At 40.8% G+C, this 26136-nt stretch overlaps 1 protein-coding gene across 1 annotated transcript in view; it reads right to left on the minus strand.

Annotated features, from left to right (window-relative positions):
* Positions 1–1324, minus strand: part of Pkhd1 (PKHD1 ciliary IPT domain containing fibrocystin/polyductin) — a 458933-nt gene extending 457609 nt beyond the window's left edge. Inside the window, exon 1 of the mRNA XM_036168402.1 lies at positions 1273–1324. Coding sequence (XP_036024295.1) covers positions 1273–1324 — 52 coding nt within the window. The remainder of the gene's footprint in view (positions 1–1272) is intronic.
* Positions 1325–26136: the final 24812 nt, after the last annotated feature.

The raw sequence follows: 26136 nt of genomic DNA on the forward strand, positions 1-26136 counted from the left end.
TAGAGTTCTACTTTAAGGAAAATGTATCACTCTCATTTTATCAATCCAGAACCCCAGTGTTCATGAGGACAATCCCAAATTTCTGCTTCCCTTAGAAATATCTCAGAGACATGCTTGGTTCTCAGCTGGACTCACTCTGCCTCCCTGATCTCTTCTGCTCTCTATTCAATATAAAGTTCACTATTTATATTCCTACTTCCTGGGAAGAGGGAAACTTCTTGGAGATGCGCCTGCTTCCTTCTCTTTTGTCTTCTGCTTTTCCTTTCTGAGCCTTATTGAACACATAATCAGCATGACTCTCCAAATGCATCCAAGACTTCCCTGATTTTTGCCTTGAATGATCACTGATGGACTAAAGAGAGAACACTGCAGAATTTCTTTAAAATAAAAAAGGAAAGGCATGAGAACTTGAAACACTAGACTAAATGAAGCTTAATAACATCTTTAAGGATATTCACAGACATGTCATGGTCAAGGCAAAGCCACTTCAAAGAGGCTAACAAAAATCACTCAGAACCTCCAGATGATAATAAGCAAACAAAGAGTTGTGTGTTATCTAAAGAAAACTCCTTCATTTCCATGTCAGAAAATTTCCAGTGTAAACCGTGCCTTGACTGTAGAGTAGCCCAGGGCATTACATACAGCAACCTTTTGGTGACGCACTACACCTAAGTATGGTGGAAACTAATTCATGTCAAGATCACATCATGGCAACCCTAACCAGATCCCACCATTCTTAGACTCCCAGAAATGACAAGATAATTTTATCCAAAGAAGACAAAAACTAAGATACAGAGGATTACCAAACTCACTGAGAAGTTGGAAGCATGATTAGAAAGAAAAAGAAGGTGATTTTAATGGAAGCAGCCATTAATCACTAAGACACAATGCCTTCGGGAAGATATAACAATAAAATCTAATAAGAATTATATCTACTAGCCAAGAAGAGATTATAGAAGAAGTTATGTTATTATTAAAGTATTTGAATTGTTACAGCAACCCTCACTGGCCATTAAAAATTGAAATATCTATTCATAACAATTTAAGAAATAACCCCAGATACTCATTAGGAAAAAAAACTATTATTTCAGATCCTGAAGCAGATACTTCAATACTTCCTTCTAAAATAATGTTTTAACTCATATTTTAAGTGGGCAAGTAAAAATTGTATGTCTACAGTATATAAGCAAGGCAATATTTTCACTATTAATAGTGGCTCTCAAGGTGACCTAGTGACCTGATGTGTGATCTGCTCACACGCTTTCTACTTACCTGCTAGAAGTAATACTTCCATACTCAGCACAGCGATCAGCCAGGCAGGCATGATGTCCGGCTAGCTCAGCCCTCTTAAGATGGCTCCGACATTAAAAGTATTTTTTGTGTTGATTGGTGCAATGTGGCTTTTGAGCCTTATAAAACATAAAGTAAAAAAAAAAAATGCCTATATACTATCAATATTGAAACAGAAAATTAAAGAGACAGGATAAATGTAGTGCTGGCCCAACAAGTGTAGTTCTCTACCATCCATTATTTTTTTTTTTCACAGCAGATGGAGACCATTACAGAAAGGTATGAGAAATTAAAATGTAGGATGCCCAGACCAAATTGATACACTACAACACAACCCCTACACCTAACCCTCTGAGAATGGGGGAAAGGAAGAAAGATTGTAAGAGCCAGAGAACCAGAAAGTCTGCTCCAAGATAGTATCTTATAGATATGACAGGGAAGCCATACTCATGAAATCTCAACAATATGGCTGTTTAAGCAAGTCCTGAATAATGAAAACACCAGTTGACATGCCAACGTGGATAAGGAAAATCACATGGGGTCCCAACCCTAGAAGAAGAGCTACAGACAATTAAAAACTGCTAGACTTGGGCAGTGGTGGCACATACCTTTAATCCCAGCACTCGGAAGGCAGAGGCAGGCGGATCTCTGTGAGTTCAAGGCCAGCCTGGTCTCCAAAGCGAGTTCCAGGAAAGGCGCAAAGCTACACAGAGAAACCCTCTCAAAAAATCAAAAAAAATAAAATAAAATAAAATGTTGGGGTTTGGGATTTAACTCAGTGGTAGAGCGCTTGCCTAGCAAGCGCAAAGCCCTGGGTTCAGTCTTCAGCTCTAGTTAAAAAAAAAAAAAAACTGCTGGACTCATCATGTTGCATTCATATACTTATTCACACACACAAACACACACACACACACACACACACACACACACACAATATATATATATATATATATATATATATATATATATAAACAATAATAAGGGGCTGTGAATTTGAATTTAAAAGAGGGTAGGAGAGGTTAGAGAGAGTCGGGTGATGTAACTATATTTAAAATAATTAAATAAGTAAGTAAGTAAAGAATGTAGTACTAGCATCGTTAGAGACACCCACCATCTTCCTAAGCTTGGGAGAGTGTGAGTATGTAAGAAACATTACAGAAAATCACCACTCGGCTTATCTTGTTGCAATAGCTTATTTAATCCATGTTTTAAATTGGATGAAGAATAGTGATACCATTCAAATAAATGAATCCTAGAAATAGCGTCTAGTCATCAAATGACTAGTGACCAGGCAGGGGTCCGTGCTGTTTTCTCATATCCCAACTCCCCTGCTTCCTCTCCCATGACAGTCAGATTTTAATCCTGCATGATAGCCAGGCTGTATTTCTTGTTAGCAATCAGGCAGGGCTTCCATCTGTTGGCCTCTGCTCTGACAGCTAACCCTCCATGGCTTTATGAGTTCCTGGCTTCATTCTCCAACAAATCTTTCTTCAGGAGGTCCCTCAAACCCTCAAACTTCCCATACACGTCCTGGGAGCCTGAGCCAGACACTGTCTGTGTACGGCCATGCATGCCTTGCCTCTAGAGGGCACTGTGAAGAAATCTATCGACCTACTACCCATTTCCATAGTTTCAGTGTGAGGGCCCCATATAGCACTCAAAGATTTTTAATTCATTCATACATTTTTAAATACCCCACCTCTGATTTACAGATATGAAAGATGTGGGTTTTTTTTTTCTCTATGGCAAAGAAAACAGAATCCACACAGCCTTGGCTGAGCCCTCTTATGCTGCTCTAGGAAGACCAGGGAGCTGTTCTCTAACACCAGCCAGAGGGAATAGATAAATAATCCTAAAACACTGGCTTGGAGGTTCTATGAAAGTTTGAAAACTAAAAGAAGTAAACCCATGTTATTACATATACATTAATGCAAATTTCTTAGAAAACACTCGATGTGCTAGGTAGTTACACCATTTCAGGAAGAACAGAACCCCAAATAGTCTCAGAACAAGACTGCCTCCCCTGCCCCCAAATGCATTGAATTTATCATACAGCTACGTCCTGATCAAGATAACTCAAAATAAGCAATAGCTTACATTTAGTTCAGCACTGGGAAGGTTTACTACATTCCCAATAGATGCTGACCACTGCACTGGAAGCTGGGAAAATAAAGAGCCTATGACCCATCCTTAGTCATGAAGTCTTCTCAGGTATGGAAGGGGTGTCCACATTACCAGGTGTCTTTCACACTGCAAAATTTCCTACATCCTTCAGTCTTTTTGTAACTTGTAGTTGTATTCAATTTACAAACATCTAGTTTCCAGTAATATATACTACATCAGAACGACACTAAGGAGGATTTGCAGCCTAGCCCAAAAGCACCAGATCTGGCTTTCACTCTCTGACTGGCATGCAGTCCAATCCAGACCCATTATTTTGTACCATTTCATCTTAATGCCTATTGCCAAGCTTAGAACAATGGAAATAAGCACCTCCACACTGGGGTTCATTAAACTTTAAGTTCAAAAATACGTATTTCCCCCCCCCAAAAAAACCAGTCATATCAACAATAAATGTCCCTTCTCCTTCCTAAGGATAAACTCAGTGTCTCTCACTTCCTGTAGGTAGAATGTTTCAATCACAGAGCAGAGCACTGTGCATTCAGTTATGTCCTCTTCCTGTTCCTGTGTTCTTTCTCTCTGCCTCCTCCTGCCCCTCATCTCTCTTCTTTCAGCTCCCCCTCATCTGGGAGCCTGAAAGACAAAGTTTCCAAGTTCTTACCATACACTTCCCACTTCCTTTTGCCAACTGTAATGAGGGCAGGAGATGCAGAGTTAAAAAATGAATCTTTCTCTGAATCAGACAGTACCTGGTTCTGTGCCTGTCTTGTGATTCAAAGGAGCAATCTTCCCTTTCCAAATGATGCCATGTTATCCGGTAACAACCCAGCCTGCAGCTAGCAGGCAGGTAGCTCCCTTCTCTTAGACTATAACTCGTCTAACTTGTTTCTGTCCTGTCCAAATGTGCACCAGAGTAAAAGTTCACAGATGACCATAGGACAAGGTTAATTATTAACATGAGCTACTTAGGGACCCAAAGAAAGGCCTTCTTACATTTTTCTCTGATTACTGTGTGTTTCACAGACAAGAATTTCAAATAAAAGTCCACCCAGTGTGGAACAGGCACTCAGTGATTGAAAGAATGTGCCAGGAAGACAGCAGAGAGCCCAGAGGGAGCATTGGAGCAGCATGCCATGCTTGAAGAGTGGTCTCGAGCTATTCCTGTACACTGTGATGTAGGCTCTCAGTGATGTTCCCACCATAGGAACATGGGCCTAAATGTGCAGAGGAACTTGGAGCTTAGTGAGCCCCATTCAACTTTGCACTTTCTGTTCTCTCTCTCTCCTACCTTGCTTTCTTAACAAAGAGGTCCTTGATTTCCACCATCATTACCTAATGGCACTCAACAATGAGTCTGGGTTGTCACTTGTTGTAACCCAGCTTGGCAACTGCTGGAAAGCCAATGGATCTGGTAGGGCTGCAGCTGGTAAGGTAGAGATAAGGCCATGGGAAGGAGGCTGTAGATGGGAAATAGGAAAGTTAGCAGGAAAGAGGAGACACCTCCTGGTATCTGGTATCATGAACTTGGACATCCTTATGCTTAGTGTCTTCCCTATGGACCAACAAATCTACTCACCACCATTGCGTACCTGGGAGGGTGGTCTGCACAGCTTATACCACTATACTTGATGTCTTATTGGTTTCACAATAGGGCACGGCCAGAAGTTCAAAAGTGATCTATTTCATACCAGTACCATAATGTTATATGTACTCTAAGAGATAACTAAGTTTCCACATTGGAAATATACAGTTCACAGTAATCAAAACTTGAGTGCAGTCATCAATACTTGGTACATGAGTAGTGAACAGGCTGGTGTTTTACTTTTGTAAGCCATTCCTAAACCTTGCATACATCATTTGGGGAAAATTACTTTTTATCTATCTACAAACCAAAATAGATTGCACTGTGCTTTATATAGAGTGGACTTACCCCATAAAGTGGAATATATTAGGAATCTAATGAAGAAAAACACTCCAGAGAAGATATGGGCGACAAAAAAAGAAAGTTGAAAACTAGGGACACTTGATGCTGTTTTGGTTTGGGCTTTTTCTCCCTCTTTCTTTACTTTTTTTTTTTTTTTTTGAAGTTTATTATATTGCCTTTAACTTATATGCACATTTCTGATAGAAATGTGGCATATCATCAAGCAAGCAGGGCACTAGCATGGCACTCCACTGAGGAACTTCATTAGGCAACAGGAGCTCCAGAGCAAACTCTTCTTTTCCTCCAGGGTCATCTCTTGGGAGACAGCCAGTTTTACCTCACACTGCGCTCTCAGAATCCCCCAAACCAAAGCCCCTTTCTCTCCTGTGGGACTGACCCAGCTTATCTTCCTTCCTTTGCTTCAAACTGCTTTACTTCATGAAGAAACAAAATAAAGACAATCAAATCTCTCTGAGTTCACAATCACATTATCATCATGGACTCAGATTTGAGGCAGCAGGACTCTGCTTCAGCAAGGGCCCAACCTATGGGTAAAATATCCATGTCAGACTTTCTTTAACAAACTTCCTTTACCATCAAACAAAATCACTCAAAGATAGCTCATTCTTACTGCTTCTATCCTAAACCAAGTCCTTTTTGCTCTTGGGCATATTGTACTAACAGTAATGCTACTGACCCAGAAGATGTATTGTGGTGATCTATACCTTTCTAATGAGAGTCACAGCATCCACCCAGGCCATGGGATGTCAAAAGTTGAGCTAGCTTGTAAAGTCTGTAGACTTAGAAGATGCAGTATGCTGTCCAGCTGTTCTATACCCTATTGTGGGGGTCATGTGATACTCTCTACCCTAATCATCCTGAGGACATCACCAGCCTGCAGTACTCCACAGAGCAAGTTCACACTGCTCACACAGACTCATCAAAAAGCCACGACACCAAGCAAATTGCATGGATTTGGGGGCCTTCTCAGTACATAGGAGTCCCAGTTTTGAAACAAAAAAGTCCCAAATTAACAAGCCATGGCTGATCCCCTAAAATCTAAAAATTTAAAAATAAATGTTAAGGGACTTGAAGAAATGAATATGAGATGTGCAGTCTTTTTCGACTGATCTTATTCCAGGAGAAAAATAATGCTTTCTATAACTTGGTACTCAGAATAGGTAGATTTTAGTTGCTCTCCCAGTTGGATTCCTGCTCTGTCAGACTAGACACATGTTACAATAGTCCGCGTTCCCTAAATCAGAGAGACAGTCTTTTCTTCGAATTCGGAGCATCTGTAAGAGATTCGGCAGAGCATCGTATCAACCATGTCAGTTTCTGAATTATAGTGCAATTCTTTCTCCCAAGTTCAGCAAAATTTCAAATAATCCACACCAGCAGGGAGCAACACAACCAAAGCAATTAATTGTTTCTGGTGTATACTTTGTTACTAAGGTCCAGAAGGCCAAGTGAGATTTCAGAAATGCCTCTCACATTTGGTTTTAAAATGGTAAGTGACGTTGAAGTCACACATTTCTGTAGCTCAGTAGGATGCTTGCTTGCTATAGTGGCAAAATTCTATAATATTGTCAAGTTTGTATATCTTAGATAAATTTTCAAAGTGGAAGAAATGTTTGTGCCCTTTCTGTAAAGGTTTCACAGTTTAAAAAGCCTGGTGTCCAATACCGTATGAGCCATACAAATGAGAAGAATGTTGGAGACATCCAGTAACCAGTCAGATCATTCAGGAGGCAATTATCAGTAGCATAAAAAAAACTTATAACTTATTTGAGAAGATAAGTAGCATGTCAGGTTTTCAGAAGCTAGTCATAAATTCTTTGTCAATTCTATCTTTAAATGGAGAATCAATTATTTCTTACCTGATGGATCTGAGTAGATCTGTGACTCAATTACTTGGCACCAGAAGACAGCAGCAATCCCACATTTGACTACCATAACTTAAAAACAAGACAAGCATGTGTCAGATACTCAACACTTTTTCCAGTCCTAGGAAGTGAACTTGAGACCTCAAATGTGTTAGACAAGTTTTTTGGCACTGATCTTATTCCCAGCCCTCATTTTATTTTGGGACAAGATCTTCCTAAGCGGCTGAAGCTGACCTTGAACTGTCTCCTGTTGTTCAGGCAGGTCTTGAAATTTCCCTGCCTTGGCTGGCTTGATAGATTGCAGGCCTGTACCACTAAGCATGGCTTTAGATACTCAGCATTTCAAAGCATCTCAGCTTTTTCACTCCCACGGCTGTCAAATCTGGTTGTACATCTTTGAGAGTTAGTTGAGTATAATTGAATATACTCCAGCAGTTTAAAGCAGTTTCCATGGGATTCATAGAAGCTCATCATAGTCGCTATTCAGGAGACATCTGTTGAATGCATGAGTGAATAAATATTTCCAGGTAAACTTATATCAGGCGTCTGCTGCAAATACTTAATAATTACTGACTTTACTGAGCTCTCTGTTCACTTTCTCATTATTTCACTAACTCATCAGAAAGGCTCTACTGTGTTTATTTGGACTCGTGGCTTAAGGGTCCCATACATTATTGTGGGGAAAGCATGGTAGCAAGAGCATGGGGCAGCTGCTCACACTATACTCACAATCAGAAAGCAGGGATTGTCTTAGTTAAGGTTTCTATGGCTGTGAAGAGACACCATAACCACAACCACTCTTTTTTTTTCCATATGGCATAAGTAGCTTTAATTCTTTTTTTTTTAATTATTAAGAGATTTTCTATTCATTTTACATCCCAACCACAGATTCCCCTCTCCTCTCTCCTCCCACCTCCCTCCTCTGCCCACAGCATTCCCTCCCAACCCACCCTCCATTCCTACCTCCTCCAAGGCGAGTTCTCCCATGGGGAGTCAGCAGAGCCTAGAATGTTCAGTTGAGGCAGGTCCAAGCCCCTCCTTCCTGCACCAAGGCTGCACAAAGTATTCCACTATAAGCATTATGCTCCAAAAAGCTGGCTCATGCACAAGGGACAGGTCCTGATCCCACTGCCTGGGGGCCCCCTAAACAGTTCAAGCTAAACAACTGTCTTGCCTATCCAGAGGGCCTAGTCCAGTACCATGGGGGTTCTCAGCTATTGGTCCACAGTTCATGCATTTCCACTAGTTTGGCTGGTTGTCTCTGTACATCTTGATGTCTCTTGCTCATAGAATCCCTCCTCTCTCTCATTGATTGGACTCCTGGAGCTTGGCCTGGTACCCAGCTAGACCACAGCCACTCTTATAAAGGAAAACATTCCATTGGGGTTGCCTTACAGTTTCAGAGGGTTAGTCCATTATCATGGCAGGAAGCATGACAGTGTGCAAGCCAACATGGTGCTAGAGAAGGAGCTGAGGGTTCTGCATCTTGATTCGCAAGCAGAAGGAAGTGAACTGTGTCACTAGGTGTAGCTTGAGCATAGGAGACCTGAAAGCTCAACACACAGTGACACACTTCCTCCAACACACCTACTCCAACAAGGCCACACCTCCCAATAGTGCCACTCCCTGTGTGCCAAACATTCAAGTGCATGAGTCTATGGAGGCCATACCTATTCAAACCACCACAGAGATGAATGCTGGCACGCAACTCATTTTCTTCTCTTTATACAGTCCAGGGCTTCAGTCCATAAAATGGTGTCACCCACATCTTAGGGGAGTCTTCCCACTTCAATTAACTGAATTTAGAGACTCCCTCACAGGCATGTCCTGAGCTTTGTCCCCTCAGTGAATCTAGATCCAGGGAAGCTGGCAATCCGTTTTAAGCATCACAGTAGGTATCCAAGAAAGGTGAACACCCCTGTGTGGCTGTGAGAAGCACTAGAAAGTAGGTGGCACAGGTCATCTCATCAGGAGCATTTCAGCCATGTCACAGAAAAAGTCTTCTACCATGTAGGTTTGAGAAGGTTGTCCATGGTTTTACATCACCCAATGACATTAAAAGATACTGAGAGATAAGTGAAGGCTATAGAGTTGGGGGGGGCGGTGTACATATAAATAAAATTGAAGTTTGGATAACAATCTAGGAGGGGGAAAGAGGAGACAAAGGGTTATGACTCTATTTGCACTAACACTACTAATAGTAGCTCCAATTCTAGCAGCAGCCAGAGCTCAGAGGAAACAGAACAATTCTGATATGAATATATAATATAGATAAAGAGAATTTGACTAATGCCATAATGCAACTTAAGGAGACAGCAAAGATGATTGAGCCTCCTAGTTGAGCAGTTATAAAATTGGAAGTGATAAATGAAGGAAGACATGGATGGGAGTGTTGGCACCCAGTTTATGCCCCATTGATAGGCTAGTGCACCCATCCATCACTTGTACTTCTTTTATTGCTGAGCCTTTCTCTGGAGAATGATCCTCAAGCTGGAGGGGCCATCTTACCCCCAGAATGCCTACAGGATTATATACTTTCCTCAACTGCTCAGATTCATTGACCAACTGATGCAGAGTATGAAAGGCTAGGCCCGTTTCCTCAAAGAGGCCTACCTCCAGTACCCCTCACTCAGGAGCTCTCTGAGGGTCATGCCGAGGGTAGATGTCCACTCACCTCCCTTTCCTGCTCAGATTCTTTACAAGTTATCTCCCAAGTCCACTTCCTCAATAAATACCTTGCCCAAGAATGTCTGTCACAGAACTCTGTCTCAGAACTCAGAAAAACAGCCTATGACAGGGAGCAAGAGAGCTAGGAAAAGAGGACAGCTTTGAGGCAATGATGGTTTCACCATGAACCATTTCCAGAAGCACTAGTATTTGTTTTTAATGCGGAATCGAGTACCAGATAAACACCGCTCCATGTCTACAGCTTCCTCATCTTGTATTCTTAGGCAAGATACTTAAACTATGGGTGGGTCACAGGTGTGCCTAGGTCTTACCATCTTCAATACTGTTTCTGGATGACACCTGAAGCAGCTGGAGATCAAGGCCAGTAACCTTCACCTTGAGCAACTCTGTCATCAAGTTCGTATATAAATCAATTCTGTGTGCCTAGAATGGAAATATCCAGAGGCACATGGGTTAAACTCTCTGAAGCTTTCCATATGCAAAGTAGAAATCCTTAATCTTTAGCTCTAGCCATGAGATAAAAGCATATGGTAAAGTCTAGGATAAAAAGCCAAGAGTAAGCCCAATCAGTGGCAGTTGGTATCATTAATGCTGCCCCCTGGGAAGATTCCTGGCATTACCTCTGCTCAGGCAAAAATCTAAACTGATATAGGCTATTGGGCTCTGATCCAAACTCTCTTTTTTTACTTCCTTCTTGTTAAAGGGAAGCAAGAAAGAGTCTGCTAAGTGGCAGCTTTGATTCTTCTCTCTGGGGCCTTATATGTGTTTTCACACCTAATTGAAGGTAGGGATGAGTATAGGACAGGTTGAGGAAGAAAGATGAAACCAAGGTAGGGATGAGTAGAGGACAGGTTGAGGAAGAAAGATGAAAGCAAGCCCTTTTCCTAACATGGTCCTGCACTTGCAATATCCCATCAATGAGCCATGCCCTTCATCTCAGCACTTTGACAGCACTGGACATGCCTTATTTATAGACAACAACTGGTATAGAACTTCAAAGGGGACACATAGCCAAGGCTGAGATGCAAAGGGAACACTTTGAAGTGGTAAATGCTCAACTCAGCACAGGACACAGCAGCTCTGGAGACCCGACCAGTGCCAAGAATGTCCACTTGTCCTCCCAATGTGGTAGATGGTTAGAACCCTTTATGTCCATCCTAGAAGTGCAGCTGTCAGCCAAGGCAGGTGACACTGTGGGCTTTACTTGACTTTCTGCCACAGTGAGACATATTCTCAGATTTACCAAACATATCCATGGTCATCAGATACAGCCTTCCAGAAAAGGAACACTTAATGTTCTTCATGTGGAAACACGTACAAAAAAAGCAGAATAGCTAATACAATCCTGAACAGTAAAGGAACTACTGGAGGTATCACTAGGTATCCCTGATTTCATATTGTACTACAGCGTTATAGTAATAAAAACAGCATGGTATTCACACAAAAGCAGACATGTTAAGTAGTGGAATTAAATTGAAGACCCAGACATAAACCCATACAACTATAGACCCTTAATTTTTTATAAAGCCAGAAATACACACTGAAAAAAAAATCTTCAACAAATGGTGCTTGTCAGACTGGATGACTGTATGTACAAGAATGCAAATAGATCCATGTTTATCACCCTGCACAAAACCCAAATATAAATGGATCAAAGACCTCCACATAAAACCAGATACACTGAACCTGATAGAAGAGAAAGTGGGGTATAGCCTTGAAGTCATTGACACAGGAAAGGACTTTCTGAACAGAGCACCATTAGTGCAGACACTAAGATTAACAATTAATAAATGGGACCTCATGAAACTGAGAAGCTTCTGCATAGCAAAGGACACTGTCATTCAGACAAAGCAGCAGCCTACAGAATAGAAAAAAGATTTTTTACCATATCTTATAGAGGGCTAATATCTAAAGTATATAAATAATTCAGAAAACTAGATATAAGAAAATAACCCAATTAAAAAATTATAGTATGGATCTAAACAGAGAATTCTCAAAAAGAGGAAACTCAAGTGGCTGAGAAATCTTCAACATCCTTAGTCATCAGGAAATTCAAATCAAAACTACTTTGAGATTTCATCTTACACCCATCAGAAGGACTAAGTTCAATAAAACAATTGACAGCTCATGTTGACAAGGGTGTAGAGTAAAGGGAACACTCATCCGTTTCTGGTTGGAGTGCAAGCTTGTACAGCCACTGTGGAAATCAGCATGGCAGTTCCTCAGGAAGATGGGCATCAAGTTCCAGTAATGCCACTCTTGGACATATAACCAAAAGACTCTACATCCTACTATAGAGACACTTGCTCATTCATATTAATTTGTTCTATTCAAAGTAGCCAGAAATTGGAAACAACCTAAGTGTCTCACAACAGATGAATATAGATAAAGAAAATGTGGTACACTTAAACAATGGAGTATTACTCAGCCATTTAAAAAAATGACATTATGAAAACTGCAGTTAAGTGGAACTAGAAAAAAAAAAACATCTTGAGTGAGGTAACCTAGACCCAGAAAGACAAATATGACTTGTATTCACCTATATGTGAATATTATCTCTTAAGTCAATGATAACCAAGCTACAATCCATAGAAGCACAGAGGTTAGGTACAGAAAAATGAACTGGAGGGGGGGGGGCTGCAGATAGATCTCATTAGGAAAGGGAAAGAGAATCAATAGTTAAGGGTCGGGTAGTGGGAGGGACTAGAACTGGAGAATGAAGCAAAAGGAAGATGGGAAGAGGGGGACTAAAAAATATGGGGAGAGACCATTAAAATTAAGGGTTGTATGGAAACCTAATATAGTAGAAGCTTCCTAAAATATATACATATATGAAGACAATCTACATAAAATAACCAAATAATGGGGGAAACAGAGACCCAACTGAACATCTCTTGCCACCAAATGAATCTTCCAGTATGGGGATTGGGTAACATTGAATGGAGTTTTTGACCAGAGGGGTCCCATGAGAACCCCCAAACAACCCAGACTATTGCCAATACTATAGGTTGCTCTCCAAAAATTGACAGCCAGGACTCATTGCTGAAGACAACACGAACACAACTCATTGAATGTGGAAAAGTCAAGCTGATGTCTACAAAGAGCCTTCACCCTTACATGCTAATGTCTTTTGTATGGGAAAGTACTCTGCATGCTACCAAAATAGAAACATATTTATAACCCAGTCACAAACTATTTGATCAACAATGGTGCCCTACTTGGATTATAAGCTAGTGCACTGATGGCACAAACTTAGGAAAGTAATCAATCAATATCGATTTGACACTCCACAAGATGGAATCCATACCTGACATTGCTTGGGAGACCAAGAACCTGGGACTAGATAGCCTAGGAACCTAGAGTAAAACCAAATACTACTATTCTAAAGGGGGTGGGAGAAAGTAGCAATAAAATGACTTCTAATGACATACTGCTATACTCACAAATCAGTGCCTTGCTCAGCCATCAGCAGAGAACCTTTCCCCTGCAACAGATGGGAACAAACACAGAGACCCATAACCAGACATTATGCAGCAAATGAAAGACAGACTTAAACAGGATAACTCCATCAAATCCCTTCCGTCAGGGCTCAGGGAACCCACAGAAGAGGAGGCAGAGAGAGTATAAGAGCCAGAGGGGATGGAGGACACCAAGAAAAAGAAGACCTTCTAGTAAACATGATCAACACACAAACGAACTCACAGAGACTGAGGCAACATGCACAGGGCCTGCACTGGTCTGCACCACATAGGCTCCTGGAAGTGAGAGGAGAAATGGACACATGCCCCATACCTAACCCAGAAGCAATCTCCAATTGTTAACCACTTGCAAATGAAATTTTAGTTCCTTCCAAGGGAATCTCACTGGGAAAACAAACTACTCTTAAGGGTAGGCAGCATGCCCAGCAGTAAATGGCCAACAGAAAATGTACTCGATGGCATCTTTGAAGGTTCCTTGTCTTGGGGAAAAAAAAAATCTCATTTTTTATTTTAGTTATTTTTTATTTCTTTATCGTACAGTTCCTTTGTATATTTTGGCTTCCAGGTTAGTTTTTAGGGGATTCCTTAGTGTGCAAATGAGTGGGTATCTGTTTCCTGTGTCTTCTCTCGGGTTCCTGTCCTTCTGCTTGCTTGTTCATTTGCCCTATTCCAATGTGTTAGTATTTGTTTTGTCTTATTTAATTATTTTGTTTGATTACTATCATCTCCTAGACATCTATTTGTTTACTTTTTCTTTTATCTTCCTTGCCTGTTTGTTTTCTAATGAGAGACAGAGAGTGGGTGGATCTGAACGAGAGGGGAGGATAGGAAGAACAGAGAGGAAGAAAGGGAAGAAGCTGTAATAGGACTATTATGTGAAAAGAAAATCTGTTTTTGATTCAAGGAAAAATAAAATTATGTGAAACAATTGAAGTGCAATGAAGCAAACATAATAACCATCTTCCTACCAAATCTCTGGCATCCCCTCTGACTGTGTTACCTTATATAGTAAAGGGGACTCTTAAACATCTTAGGATGAGGATGTGATCCTGAAATATCATTCTGGACCCAGTATATCCTACATCATAAGAGAGATGTGGAAAGATCAGGCCCAGCATAAGAAATATGATGGAATCAGAATCTGATATATCATAAAAAGGGGACACATGTAAGAAATGCAGGTGGAAAGAACAAATAAACAGATTCCCCTCCACTCCTTCCGGAGGAATCAGCCTTGACAATGCTTTGATTACAGCCTGGAGAGCAAGACTTCCAGCCTCAGAATTGTGTGAGAGTAAATCAGTGTTATTTTAACCCCTTGAGTTTACCGTTCTTGGTGGCAGCAGTCAAGGAAAATGAGTAGAGACCAGAAAGGCTATCGTTTAGGGCTTTTACACATATGGGTTAATGCCATGTGTGTTTGTACTCACGTGTCAATCCAGCGCGCAGGAGGCTGAGGCAGGAGGATCCCAAGTTGAAAGCCATCTTAGACTATACAGCCAGAGCCTGGCTCAAGAGACAGGGAGGTTTGTGTATCCCCTTAGGAAGCACTGGTGCAATACAGTAAGGGCTACAAGACTCGAGTTACATCTGCCCTGTTTCCCCCTCTCTCTCCTCCTTCTCTCTTCCCCCCAAAAAACCCACAAATGTTAAAGAAGTGTGTTAATTGAGGATAAAATTAAATATATTCTCAAATGTCAAAACAACCTTAATTCCAGCATGGAAAGTAGATAAATATGAATTTTATATGCATGCTCAGGTCAAGAGTGCATGTATCACAGTGACAACAGTTGCTGAGTAGTAAAATTATGGGATATTTCATATTCTGCATTGTGCTTGCCTTTGGTTTTTCATTATAAAATAAGCATTACTATGTATGTCAAGGGGTTTTATGTATAACAACAGCATCATCTTTGCTGATTAATTTAAGAAGAAAATATTTGAAGAGATTTCCGAAGTCACTTCCCGTGTGTACCTCCATCACATAGAAAAGTCATTCAGTTTCAATACTGAATCTTGAGCATAGATCCAGACTCCTATAATAACATACTAATGGAGAAATGACAGGCATGCAAAGCATAATATTTCAGTGCCCAACCTTGGCCCAAATATTTTTCCATCAGTCAACTTTACATGGTAGCAATACACTATACAACTTTCATTTACAGCCGTCTTCAAAAGAATACAGTGGAACTTAATAATTCAGAAAGATAACCCACAAAAAAAAAACTAAATTCTTCAAGTAAGTATTTCCCAAATACTAATGCCATCATATACCCATCAATTTGTTTGGAACTACTTTCTCCTACATCATTTAGGAAATTATGATTCACATGTCAGGCAAGTGCTCTAACATCCCTAAAGCCATTGGGGGGGGGGGAGCTGTAACTTAACAGAATCATGTTCCCAGGCCTTCAGATGTGTTCTCCATTCTAAAAAAAAAAAAAAAAAAAGGATGGTCTGCAAGCACAGGAATTGTATCGTAGAAGTGTACATTGAAGGACCAAAGAGCTTTGCAGCATCCTCGGAAGCAATGGTATCTCAACAAACAGGAATCCGGCTTGTCAGAAAACTCTGCTAAATCCCCTTCTATGGAAAGGTATAAAGTGGAGGTGGAAAGGTTCCATCTTAGGAACCTCATCATCATGTGAGAGAAACTGAATCCTCTGAGAAGTCATCATCATCAAGTTAATGGGCATCCTTTCCCAGAATATAAGAGTCGTCAGAACAAAGAGGACAAGATCTAGAGAGAGAAGGTATATCATCTACACAGTTGAGTGGCAGTCAGGAAATGGCGCTTGGAAAGGACTAGAAAGAAAAGCAGAGCCAAAAATCATTAAAAGCAAAAAACTGATGGCATGTTGGTCTGATCCATGCAGTCATCCTGGGCCAAGGGCATGAAATTTTGCATCAAAGAATATTAAAATAATCCTTCTATCAGCTATCAGTCACCTATTTGTAATCTCTTCATTTCGGTGATGAAGAAATGAGGCCTAAAGACATAAAAAAAAAAAAAACTTGCTCAAAAACCACATGACTGGCTAAGGACAGAGCAAGATCCAGCACCAGCTGCACAGCTTTTGCATTACACTTTAATGGTCTTGACTGTCCTCTTCTATCAGAGCTACTTGATAATGAATAAATGAGGTAAATGTGATTTTTCTTGTGTTTACAGACCAGAGCCTCACTTTACTCCATGCCTTAAGCTGCTTTCTCAGACTCATTATTTCAAGAACAAGTAGTTAACTCTGATGATGTAGAAACAAAATTGGAAAGCAGGCCTGGGGAGATGGCTCAGTAGGTAAGGCACAGAGAGGACTGGAGTTCAGATCCCCAGAATCCATGCAAAGCTGGGGGGAAAACCCCAGAGATCCCATGGAGACACAGGAGACAGAGACGGGAAACTGTCTGGAAGCTCCGAGACCAACTAATGTGGGGCCTGCAGCTGTGGACAGCATAGGGTGGATATAAAGGGATGGGGAACTGAATGGGATGGAAATGCATGATGTGAAAGACACAAAGAATAAATGAAAAGAAGGAAAAGAAAACATGTAAGATAAAAGAAAAGAAAGAAAGAAATCCTGTCTCTCTGGATGGGAGAGATGGCTCAACAGTTAAGAACAATGGCTGCTCTTCTGGAGGATTGGGAGTTCATTTCCCAGCACTCACATGGAGGCTCACAATTGTCTGTAACTCCAGCTCCATGGGATTTGCTGTCTTCTCCTAACCTCTAAGGATATCAAACACATGTGTGGTTCACAGACACAAATGCAATCAAAACCCTCCACTCACATGGGGTTGGGGGACAGATGTAAAAAGAAAGATAGGTTGCTAAGTGTGATGAAGTACACCTCTTCATCCTGTTCCCAGCCACATACTGGAAAGCAGAATGGAAGAGAGGGGAAGCTTGGGCCTCATTAACTCAGAACAACATTTACAAGTCAGAACCCAAAGTCTCTCCAATGAATAAACAGACAGATGAGATATTTTCCAAGTGAGTTGTGAGTACAGACTAAAATAATACGAAGACATATTAAAACAATACTCAAAAGAGAATGAATGGAAACAGAATGGGAAGGGCCATTTCACAGGGTTGGTAAGCCTTGGTGGTAATGGGCTGTACTGGGAAACATGAATGAACGAAAGATGTAAGCATAAAATGTTTGGTCTTTGTGGGTTCTTTAATTAGATCGTTTAATTTCTTCTTGTCTATTACCTTGGCCACCAAATTAAAGCATCATCTCCACAGCCCTTCTCTCACTGGGTGACATTAAAAAGGGTTGGGCCAAGGTCAAAAGCTACACAGAATGCCCTAGGTAGTGATTTAAGGTAGTTAGGAACTAGGCTAGAGTTACCTTCTACACAGGCTGCTTTTCCCTCTGTCTTCATAATTATTGTTTTGGAAAAAGACAAGGAGTATTTTCCCAAAGTCTTTTGTTTTTTTAAGGAGGGGGGTTACTTGCAGACCAGGCTACCCTGGAACTCACAGATATCCATCTGCCTCTGCCTTCCAAGTGCTGGGATTAAAGGCATGCACCACCACCCCCAGGATCATTCAAAAGCTGAAGACTCCCTTTAGAAATGACTTACTTTCACCCTGTCCTGCTGTGGACAGGACCCGCTCGAGAACAGACTCTGCTCTGCTGTGAGCATGTGCAATAGAGAAACTATTGTGCAAGGATCACAGCTTGACTCAATTTCTCTGCCTTTCAAACTCTCCCTCTGTAGATGATGGTAATTGATCTATTTGTTTGTTTGTTTTTCCAGAAGGGTTAGATGAGAAAATAACTGTGAGCAAGTGTTGTGGTCTATAAATAATAGATACACTCAAGTGCAAGAGTTTAGCATCACCTACACTTTACTAAGATACTATTAGTGCAATCATATAATGCATGATGGGGACACCTAGAGAACACGAGTGCTAGAATAAAGATCTTAATGACATGTACCATACCTAATGATAGCAAGAAAATAAAATATTCTGAAGTTACTGTTTCATCGATTTTAATGAATTAACAAATCAAAATCAATGTAAAGAAATTATGAGTGTACATGAAACAATCCTAAAAGTGTGCATATGGTCTTGATAATTCACATCTGTACACTTGAAATGAATGCCAGGAGTGTCTGACTCACATAAACATTGCCAACCAGCTCCCTCAAAGTCTCCTTCCACCCCAACACCTCATGATCATCATCTCTCTGGGGAGCCTTCTAATACCCTGCACACACTTGACAGACATCAGCACAGCCTCTGAAGAGCAGCACAAGATTCCTGAAATGTGATCCGCAGATCAAGGTCCTACTGTTCTGTGCACAGTTGTTCATGGTGGGAAAAAAACTGTCCCTGTGTTATTCAGCCTGATTGGCAGTCTCTGCTGAGGAAAGAGGAAAATCTGCAAGGGACTTGGTGGCCCCACCTGCCCCTCACCCCCTGAAGGGAGACAGCTGCCTCTCCTCAGTGCATGTCATCTCCTGTCCAAGCATTAAAAGATCTAACTGTACTCCCAGGTGCCCTGAGTCAAAGCTGCCTGGAGAAGCCACACAGAAGACCCCAGCATAAGTGAGATATTCATTCAGGCAAACATCTGTTCCTAAGAAACTTGAGTGGAACCAGAATGAATCATACTAAGTTGCTGAACCCAACCAATTTGAATTTAAAACAAAGCTTAAGCGGATAAGCAATCAAGCCAGTTTTAACAGAAGAAAACGTAAAGAGGAGGAAAGAGAGAGGTAGTTATTTACACATATATTTATACACTGAATTTTTATGGTAAGTACACAGTTCATTTTTAGTACAGCTTAAGTAGAAAAGAGTAAAAAAGAAGCAAATACTTTCCTACAACTGACTCTAGATAAACCAATATATCAAAGTGCTCATGGACACATTCCAAGATCCCAATTTAAGATTTCTGGAAGGTCCCATGCTCCTATGGCTTGAGTCATCGGTCCCCCAACTCCCAGGCAGCCCTGGATAACAGTACTGGATCCCAGCACAGGTACACACTGAAGCCCCAAGAGAAACAAGATGCTCTCATCTGAAGTTGGGTTCGGTGACTGTCACCATCCCCTCAGCCCTTCTTCATGGCCAGTTAGTTGACAGAGCAAACCCTGGAAATACAGCTAATTTTAAAGACAAGACTGAAGTTTCAGTCATTCCTTGGGATCCTTATGGAATTCAGCTCAGGACCTCCAAACTCCTCCAGGCTTAATTACGTCTTTTATATAGAATGATAGTGTTTTCATGTAACCTATGAACATTCTCCTGCACACTTTAAATCATCTCCATATTTATAATACCTAGTGCAACACAAATGTCATATAAATACAATCTATAGTTTTGAAAATAATGTCAATGAAAAAATTGTATACATTTGGTAGAGACTCAGCTTTTCTTCAAACATTTTCTATCCAGAGTTGACTGAATCTGTGTGGGTGGATCTGGTGGGTATGAAGGGTTAATTATGTGCAGTCATAGAGAAGGGTCATGAGTGGGACTCAGCAGGAAGCAGAGACTGACATTTTGGTTCCTCTTAGAGACATGACACTCAATATAACAAACATGTCTTCTGAGAGAAAACAGCCTCACTGGAACTCCAAGAGCATTTATTTAGTGGGTTTTGTCTCACAAGTGCAATCTGATACCTATTTCTGTTTATCATCCACTTTCATGGCTTCATGTACTATATGTGTGCCGATGACTCAAATATTCTGAGCTGCTGACCTGAATGACCAACTGCCAGTGCTGTATTTCCACTTGGCTAGCTCTCAGACACCCGAAACTCAGCCAGTGCAAAGACTCTGAGCCCTTGATCTTCAGCCCACCATCTCTTACTCCTTCAGTGTTCTCTGTCTCCAGGAATAGCTCAGTCATTCACACAGGAAGCCACTCTAGCAAGCTTAGATTCAATTCTTAACAGTTGAGCTCTCCACTTCTAATCAGTCACCAAGGCTTACAGATTCAGTCTCGTTTCAAATCCATTGCCCTATACCATTCTTACTACCACCACCCCCAAACTCGTACAAGACCTTCCTAGCTTGTCACTTCAGGTCCATACTCACTCTTCCAATCTATTTCTGCAAGTCTTTAAATTGATTTGTTTCCTAAAATGGAAAAACCAATTGACACATTTCTCCTTAAAATCACTGGATGAGTTCCTAATAAATTTGTAAAGGTTCTGTCTAATTTTCCATTTATTTAACAAGGGTTTACTGAAAATTACAATGTGTCAAGCACCGCTCAAGCTCTAAAATTCAGCAAGCAAAGAAATGGATGAAAATCACTCCCTCCCTCTCCAGAACTTGCAGGCTATGGGGGGAGGGAGCAGAAAATAAACAAGAAAAGTAAAATTGTAACAGCTTAGACTATGGTAAGGAGAAAAGGAAACATCAGGATACATAGAAGAACTCTGAGATAAAGACATGCAAGAATAAAGGAGAAAGCCCATAGCTGTCTCAACTGAGAAAAGGCTCTTTGGCAAAAGAAAGCCCTGAGATAGGACCCTGCTCAGCATGTTCAACATTTAGTGAGCAGATCAGCATGACTGGAATAGATGAGCTCAGAGACAGTGGTAGAGAGGAAGAGGCTTAGGACAGTTGTTGCAGATCATATGGAGACATTAGAATCTAAAAAGAACAAGTCGATGCTCAACATGAAATTGGAGGGAAGGGAGGGGTTGTGAGGAGATGAGTGACTTAAGAGCAATCACCAGATGTTCTGAGAAATGGCTATGAACACTGAGAGTTGAGTGTTACATGAGGTAGCAAAGGTCTATGTTCCTGAGAAGTTTCCATTCTATTGGGAGAAGATGGGCAACACATAACAAGTAATCTTGGTTTGGGAAAACATAATGATAAAAGTAAGACCCGATGATGTGATATTTAATACAGGAGCTTAGCATCTTCAGGTGTTTGGAAACAGCCATGTTGAGATGGTGATATGTTTAGAAATGAAAATGTCAGGTAGAAGACAGCCATATAAAAAATATGGGGGACACTGTAGTCAGAAGCTTCAGCATCTAGAAAACACAAGAGAAAGCAGTTTGAATGAAGAACACTTGAACAGAAGTGGCAAAGGCTGGCATGAGGGAACTCATGGCCACTTAGAGAGGAGGGCATAGCAAGCTTCTAGATTTTACTTGAGGCCAAACTGAATCCTATTAGAAGATTTAGAGGAAGGATTCCAAGCCATAAAATTAATCATATGATTCATGATTTTAGTGATGCATGGTTAATTATGTACAAAGACACTGTAGTCAGAAGCTTCAGCATCTAGAAAACACAAGAGAAAGCAGTTTGAATGAAGAACACTTGAACAGAAGTGGCAAGGGCTGGCATGAGGGAACTCATGGCCACTTAGAGAGGAGGGCATAGCAAGCTTCTAGATTTTACTTGAGGCCAAACTGAATCCTATTAGAAGATATAGAGGAAGGATTCCAAGCCATAAAATTAATCATATGATTCATGATTTTAGTGATGCATGGTTAATTATGTACAAATTAATCAGGCAGAAGCCACTGTGGTTAAATTAGACAAGAACTATTGGTGTCTCAGGTAGGAAGAGCATACATGCAGTATAATTTAAATGAATTGCTGAAAGAATGTATTGGAATACTTCACCAAGATAAATCAAAGATAAAACAAACCTAGGCTTGGGTCCTGAGCCACTGAATGTCCCCTTCTGAAACACTGAAGATGGGAAAGAACAAAGAATGGAAGTGAGATGAGAGCTATGGTTTGGCCAAGATCATTTGAGACACTTCTTGGACTTCTAAGCAGAGAAGCCAAGCAAGAAGTTTAAAAACAGGTGGGAATTAAATGTGGGGTCATCTGTATCTGAATATGTAGGACCAATACAGGGTCACCTAGAGGGAATCATCATTTGAGAACAGTCTAGGGTTATTAGTGTCCTCTAATATTTACAGGCCAAGCAAGAGAGAAGTGGCCAAGAAAGGGTAATGGAGAAGAGGCAACAGGGATCTGGATGCTGCTGAAATGCCAATAAGGGGCCAGAGAATAGAAGTTTGCTATGGCAGGGGTAGTAGTGGTGGGATGGTGGGAGCGGTTTTAAGTTCTCAATGGCAATCTTGGACCGTGTTCATATGGCTATGGGAAAGTTCCAAGAGAGGCTAAATCATCCTCAGCTAGGGGTACAACCCTAGTGTGTTGTTCAGACTTTCTACTCATTGATTCCAAATTCCCAAAGCTGCCTTCCAGTTGACTATCCTGTAGTCTAGAAACAAAGATTGTGCCTCCACCTGTGAGAGAAAATTGTCCTAAGTTACGAGGGAACTGGACAATAAAGTGTGGCTAGGTCAAATAAAATGCAGTAGAATAAGTAAGAAAGATCTATAGATGCAGGCCACAAAGATGGTGTATCATCTACAGCACCAAAGTTAGATGCAGCTGCATATGGCTGATTGCTCTACAAAATGCTTCTGAATGTCAGTATTTTGTAGATATGCTATAAGTTACCCCTACCATAAGGATAATGCATGTTCTGAGATGGCAGATGATCTAACAGTATAACAGGCTCCCAGAACTGGGATTTTTGTGCTTAAAATCTCACCCTGAGAAAGGCTCAGGAATACACTCAGGTTCTGAATATACAGTGTAGTCTCCAACCAGCTAATAAAGACTTTCGATTGTCTTGAACCCATATCCAACTTCTGTGGTGGACACCTCATAATAACAATACTACCTTCACCATTCTACTCATGTAGCAAAGGAGTATTCACTCCAACTTTCTGCAGATGTGGTCAAAATTAAGCTAGGACAATTAACTTAAGTCACACAGTACATAATCTGGTCTTTACAATTTTGCTTGTTCCATGGTACAAATTTAAGGGACTAAAAGGGAAAACCAGCCTTCAGCAAAGAAAAGATGTCACCAATGCTCAAATCTACACCTTCACCAAGTACCTCCTTCACAGCACCATATTCTCTTTGGGATCTCACTACAACATGCCCAAACAAACACCTTTTACCCTTATCTCACCCCTGACAAATGAGCATCTTCCTAAATGCATCCCTCCCCTCCAATCTCCCTACACAAGAGACTCCTTTTCCTGTCTCTCAAACCCAGAACTGACTCCCCCTACCCCCACCATTACTCTTGCTTGAACTCCAGAACTATTTGTCTAAATTACTATCTCTATTTCCTGACTTGCCTTACTTCTCCAGGGGAGGAAGTTTCTTCATATCGCAATCCAGGGTCAAGCTTCCCCGAGAGATCCCGAAACACACATATTGGTAAGCCTTTCCCTAGGATGCATGTGGAATCTATGTCTGTTTCTGGCTGAAAGACTGTGGCAAAGATGATAGCATGTCCCTGTCTTGATTACATTGCATGGCATAAAAATCCACCCAACAGACTAGAGTGGGAGCTTCCTATTAATAACAAAAAAGTAAAGTGCTAGGCAAGGAGCTGCCTCTGGGGGCTTTGTGGGACTGTGGGTAACCTATAGAAAATGAGGGAGGCCTCCAGAGGACAGTCAAGATCCAGGACTCCCAATCATGCAATTAAAATGAAACGATACTACCAAAGTCTGCGTGAACTTAGAGACGATGGTTCTCCAGTCAGATCTGCGGATGAGCAGACAGCTAGGAAAAGATAAATGTGTATTGTTTTAAAGTGAAATGTGTAGTAATTGTTATTCAGTAACAGGGGCTTTCAAAAGGACACTAATTAGTGTTTAAACTAATTAAAATATTTGCTAGACCTATTTTAAATAGTTTTATTGATGTACAACTGACATATTACAGACTCAGCTAACACGTATTGTTTGATAAGTTCCAGCATACATGTGCATTCATGAAACTACTGCCATGATCACATTAGTGAAAATATCTCTCAAAAATTTACACATTTGTATGGCTAGGCTTTGGGTCAGAAGTACCCTTTAAGGTGATTGAATCTGCAATTATTCTGATACTACTTGCTGAAAGACAGTCTTTTGCTCAGCAGATCTGTTTTCCACCATGGTTTTTAAATACCATGTCTTTGTGTGTGTTTATTTCTGTACTCTATACTTTGTTTCTTTGCCTTTCTTTTTAAATTGTTTTGCTTGTTTGTGTGTGCGTGCATGAACTCAGGCATGTGAAGAAAGCATGTAGCCATAAGAAGACATCACTTTGGGAAGAACTGATATAACTCTTTCAAACCACCAGCAAGGTATGTTTCTCCATACTTTAATCTGTAGTTCCTCTCAGCAGTGATTGGTAATTTGCAGCAAAATATTTTTTTAAAAACTTTTTATTATTCTTTGTGGGTTTCACATCATACATCCTGAATCCATTCATCCCTCTGTCCCTTTGTATCTGCCCTCTGATCTTACAACTTCCCACCACCACCAATAAATAAATAGATAGATAGATAGATAGATAGATAGATAGATAGATAGATAGATAGATAGATAGATAGATAGACAAAATTTAAAAGAAAAACATAAAACAAAAACAAACAAAAAAATCTCAGCATGGAGGCTGTGAGTCACACAGCCCTTTAGTCCATACATATATACATGTACATACAAACATACATACATACATATAGTCATTAGCCTGGTTTGAGGCATCTGGCTTCTGCTGCACCATCAATCACTGGGACTCCTTTTAGGTATCCTGTTGTTGCCCTGTGTCACGGAGAGTCTACAGTTTTGCATCTGCAGGTCCAGCCCCTTCCCATGCTCCTGCAGTTCGTAGATAAGGTGAGTATTGGGGTGGGCTAACTCATAGCCCTGGCTCTGGGCCTGGGTGGTAGCTGGATTGGTCAGCCAGTTCCCGGCCAGCTAAGGCTAATTAGTGAGACCCTCTCTCTCTAAAAAAAAAAAAACAACAACAAAAAAAAAAACTTGTTTTGTTTTTCAAGACAGGGTTTCTCTGTGTACCTTTGGAGTCTGTCCTGGAACTCACTTTGTAGACCAGGCTGGCCTTGAACTCACAGAGATCCACCTGCCTCTGCCTCCCAACCTGGGATTAAAGGTATGCGCACCACCGCCAGACAAAAATATTTCTTTGTGTGTGTGTGTATGTGTGTGTGTGTATGTGTGTGTATTTTAAGAAACTTCTACAGAAGCAGGTCTCTATACAACTTTTTGAAAATAACTTTAGTGTGAGTTATCCCTTCCAGTATTTCCTTCTAAATAAATCCATTCTTTATAATTATTTTTAAACTATGCTATAAGTACTATTTATAACTGTCCTGCTTACTCTCCCTTTACTCCACCCTCTCCACAGATCCATTCTCTTCCCTTCTATGGTCTGCACTAGACTGTGGGTGTGGACTCGCACATAATGTGCCCTTTGAAGCACAGTCTCAAGAGGAAGTCCCCTTGTCAAGTTCTCTAAGCTTCAAAAAAACTTGTTCCTGTTTCTTGTTTCTTGTATCTCAAGACCTAGGAATGATAATAGATTCTTAACACTATCTTTCCTGTGTCCCCTCAATCCTGGCCACCACACTGCAGTCTCTTTATAAACCTTCTCCCACAGAAATCCCCCAAAGAGACCTTTGTTTCCTGTTGGGACTTGTCTGGTACAGTTACTCTCATGGGTTTGTATATTGCAATTTCATTTCATATCTTATCAGGTTGAAGGAACACTGCATATTAATAGATCATGGATACATTATTCTTTGATAATATATACTCTGCTAAGACTTTTCTCCCAATTTGTACTCCGTCTTTGAAGGTTCTCCTCATATTTTCCTCTGATATGGAAGAATTTTTCTCCCCTCCTAGGTTTAGCTTAG

This window comes from Onychomys torridus, chromosome 18, assembly GCF_903995425.1.
Source record: "Onychomys torridus chromosome 18, mOncTor1.1, whole genome shotgun sequence".
Classification (NCBI taxonomy): Eukaryota; Metazoa; Chordata; class Mammalia; order Rodentia; family Cricetidae; genus Onychomys; species Onychomys torridus.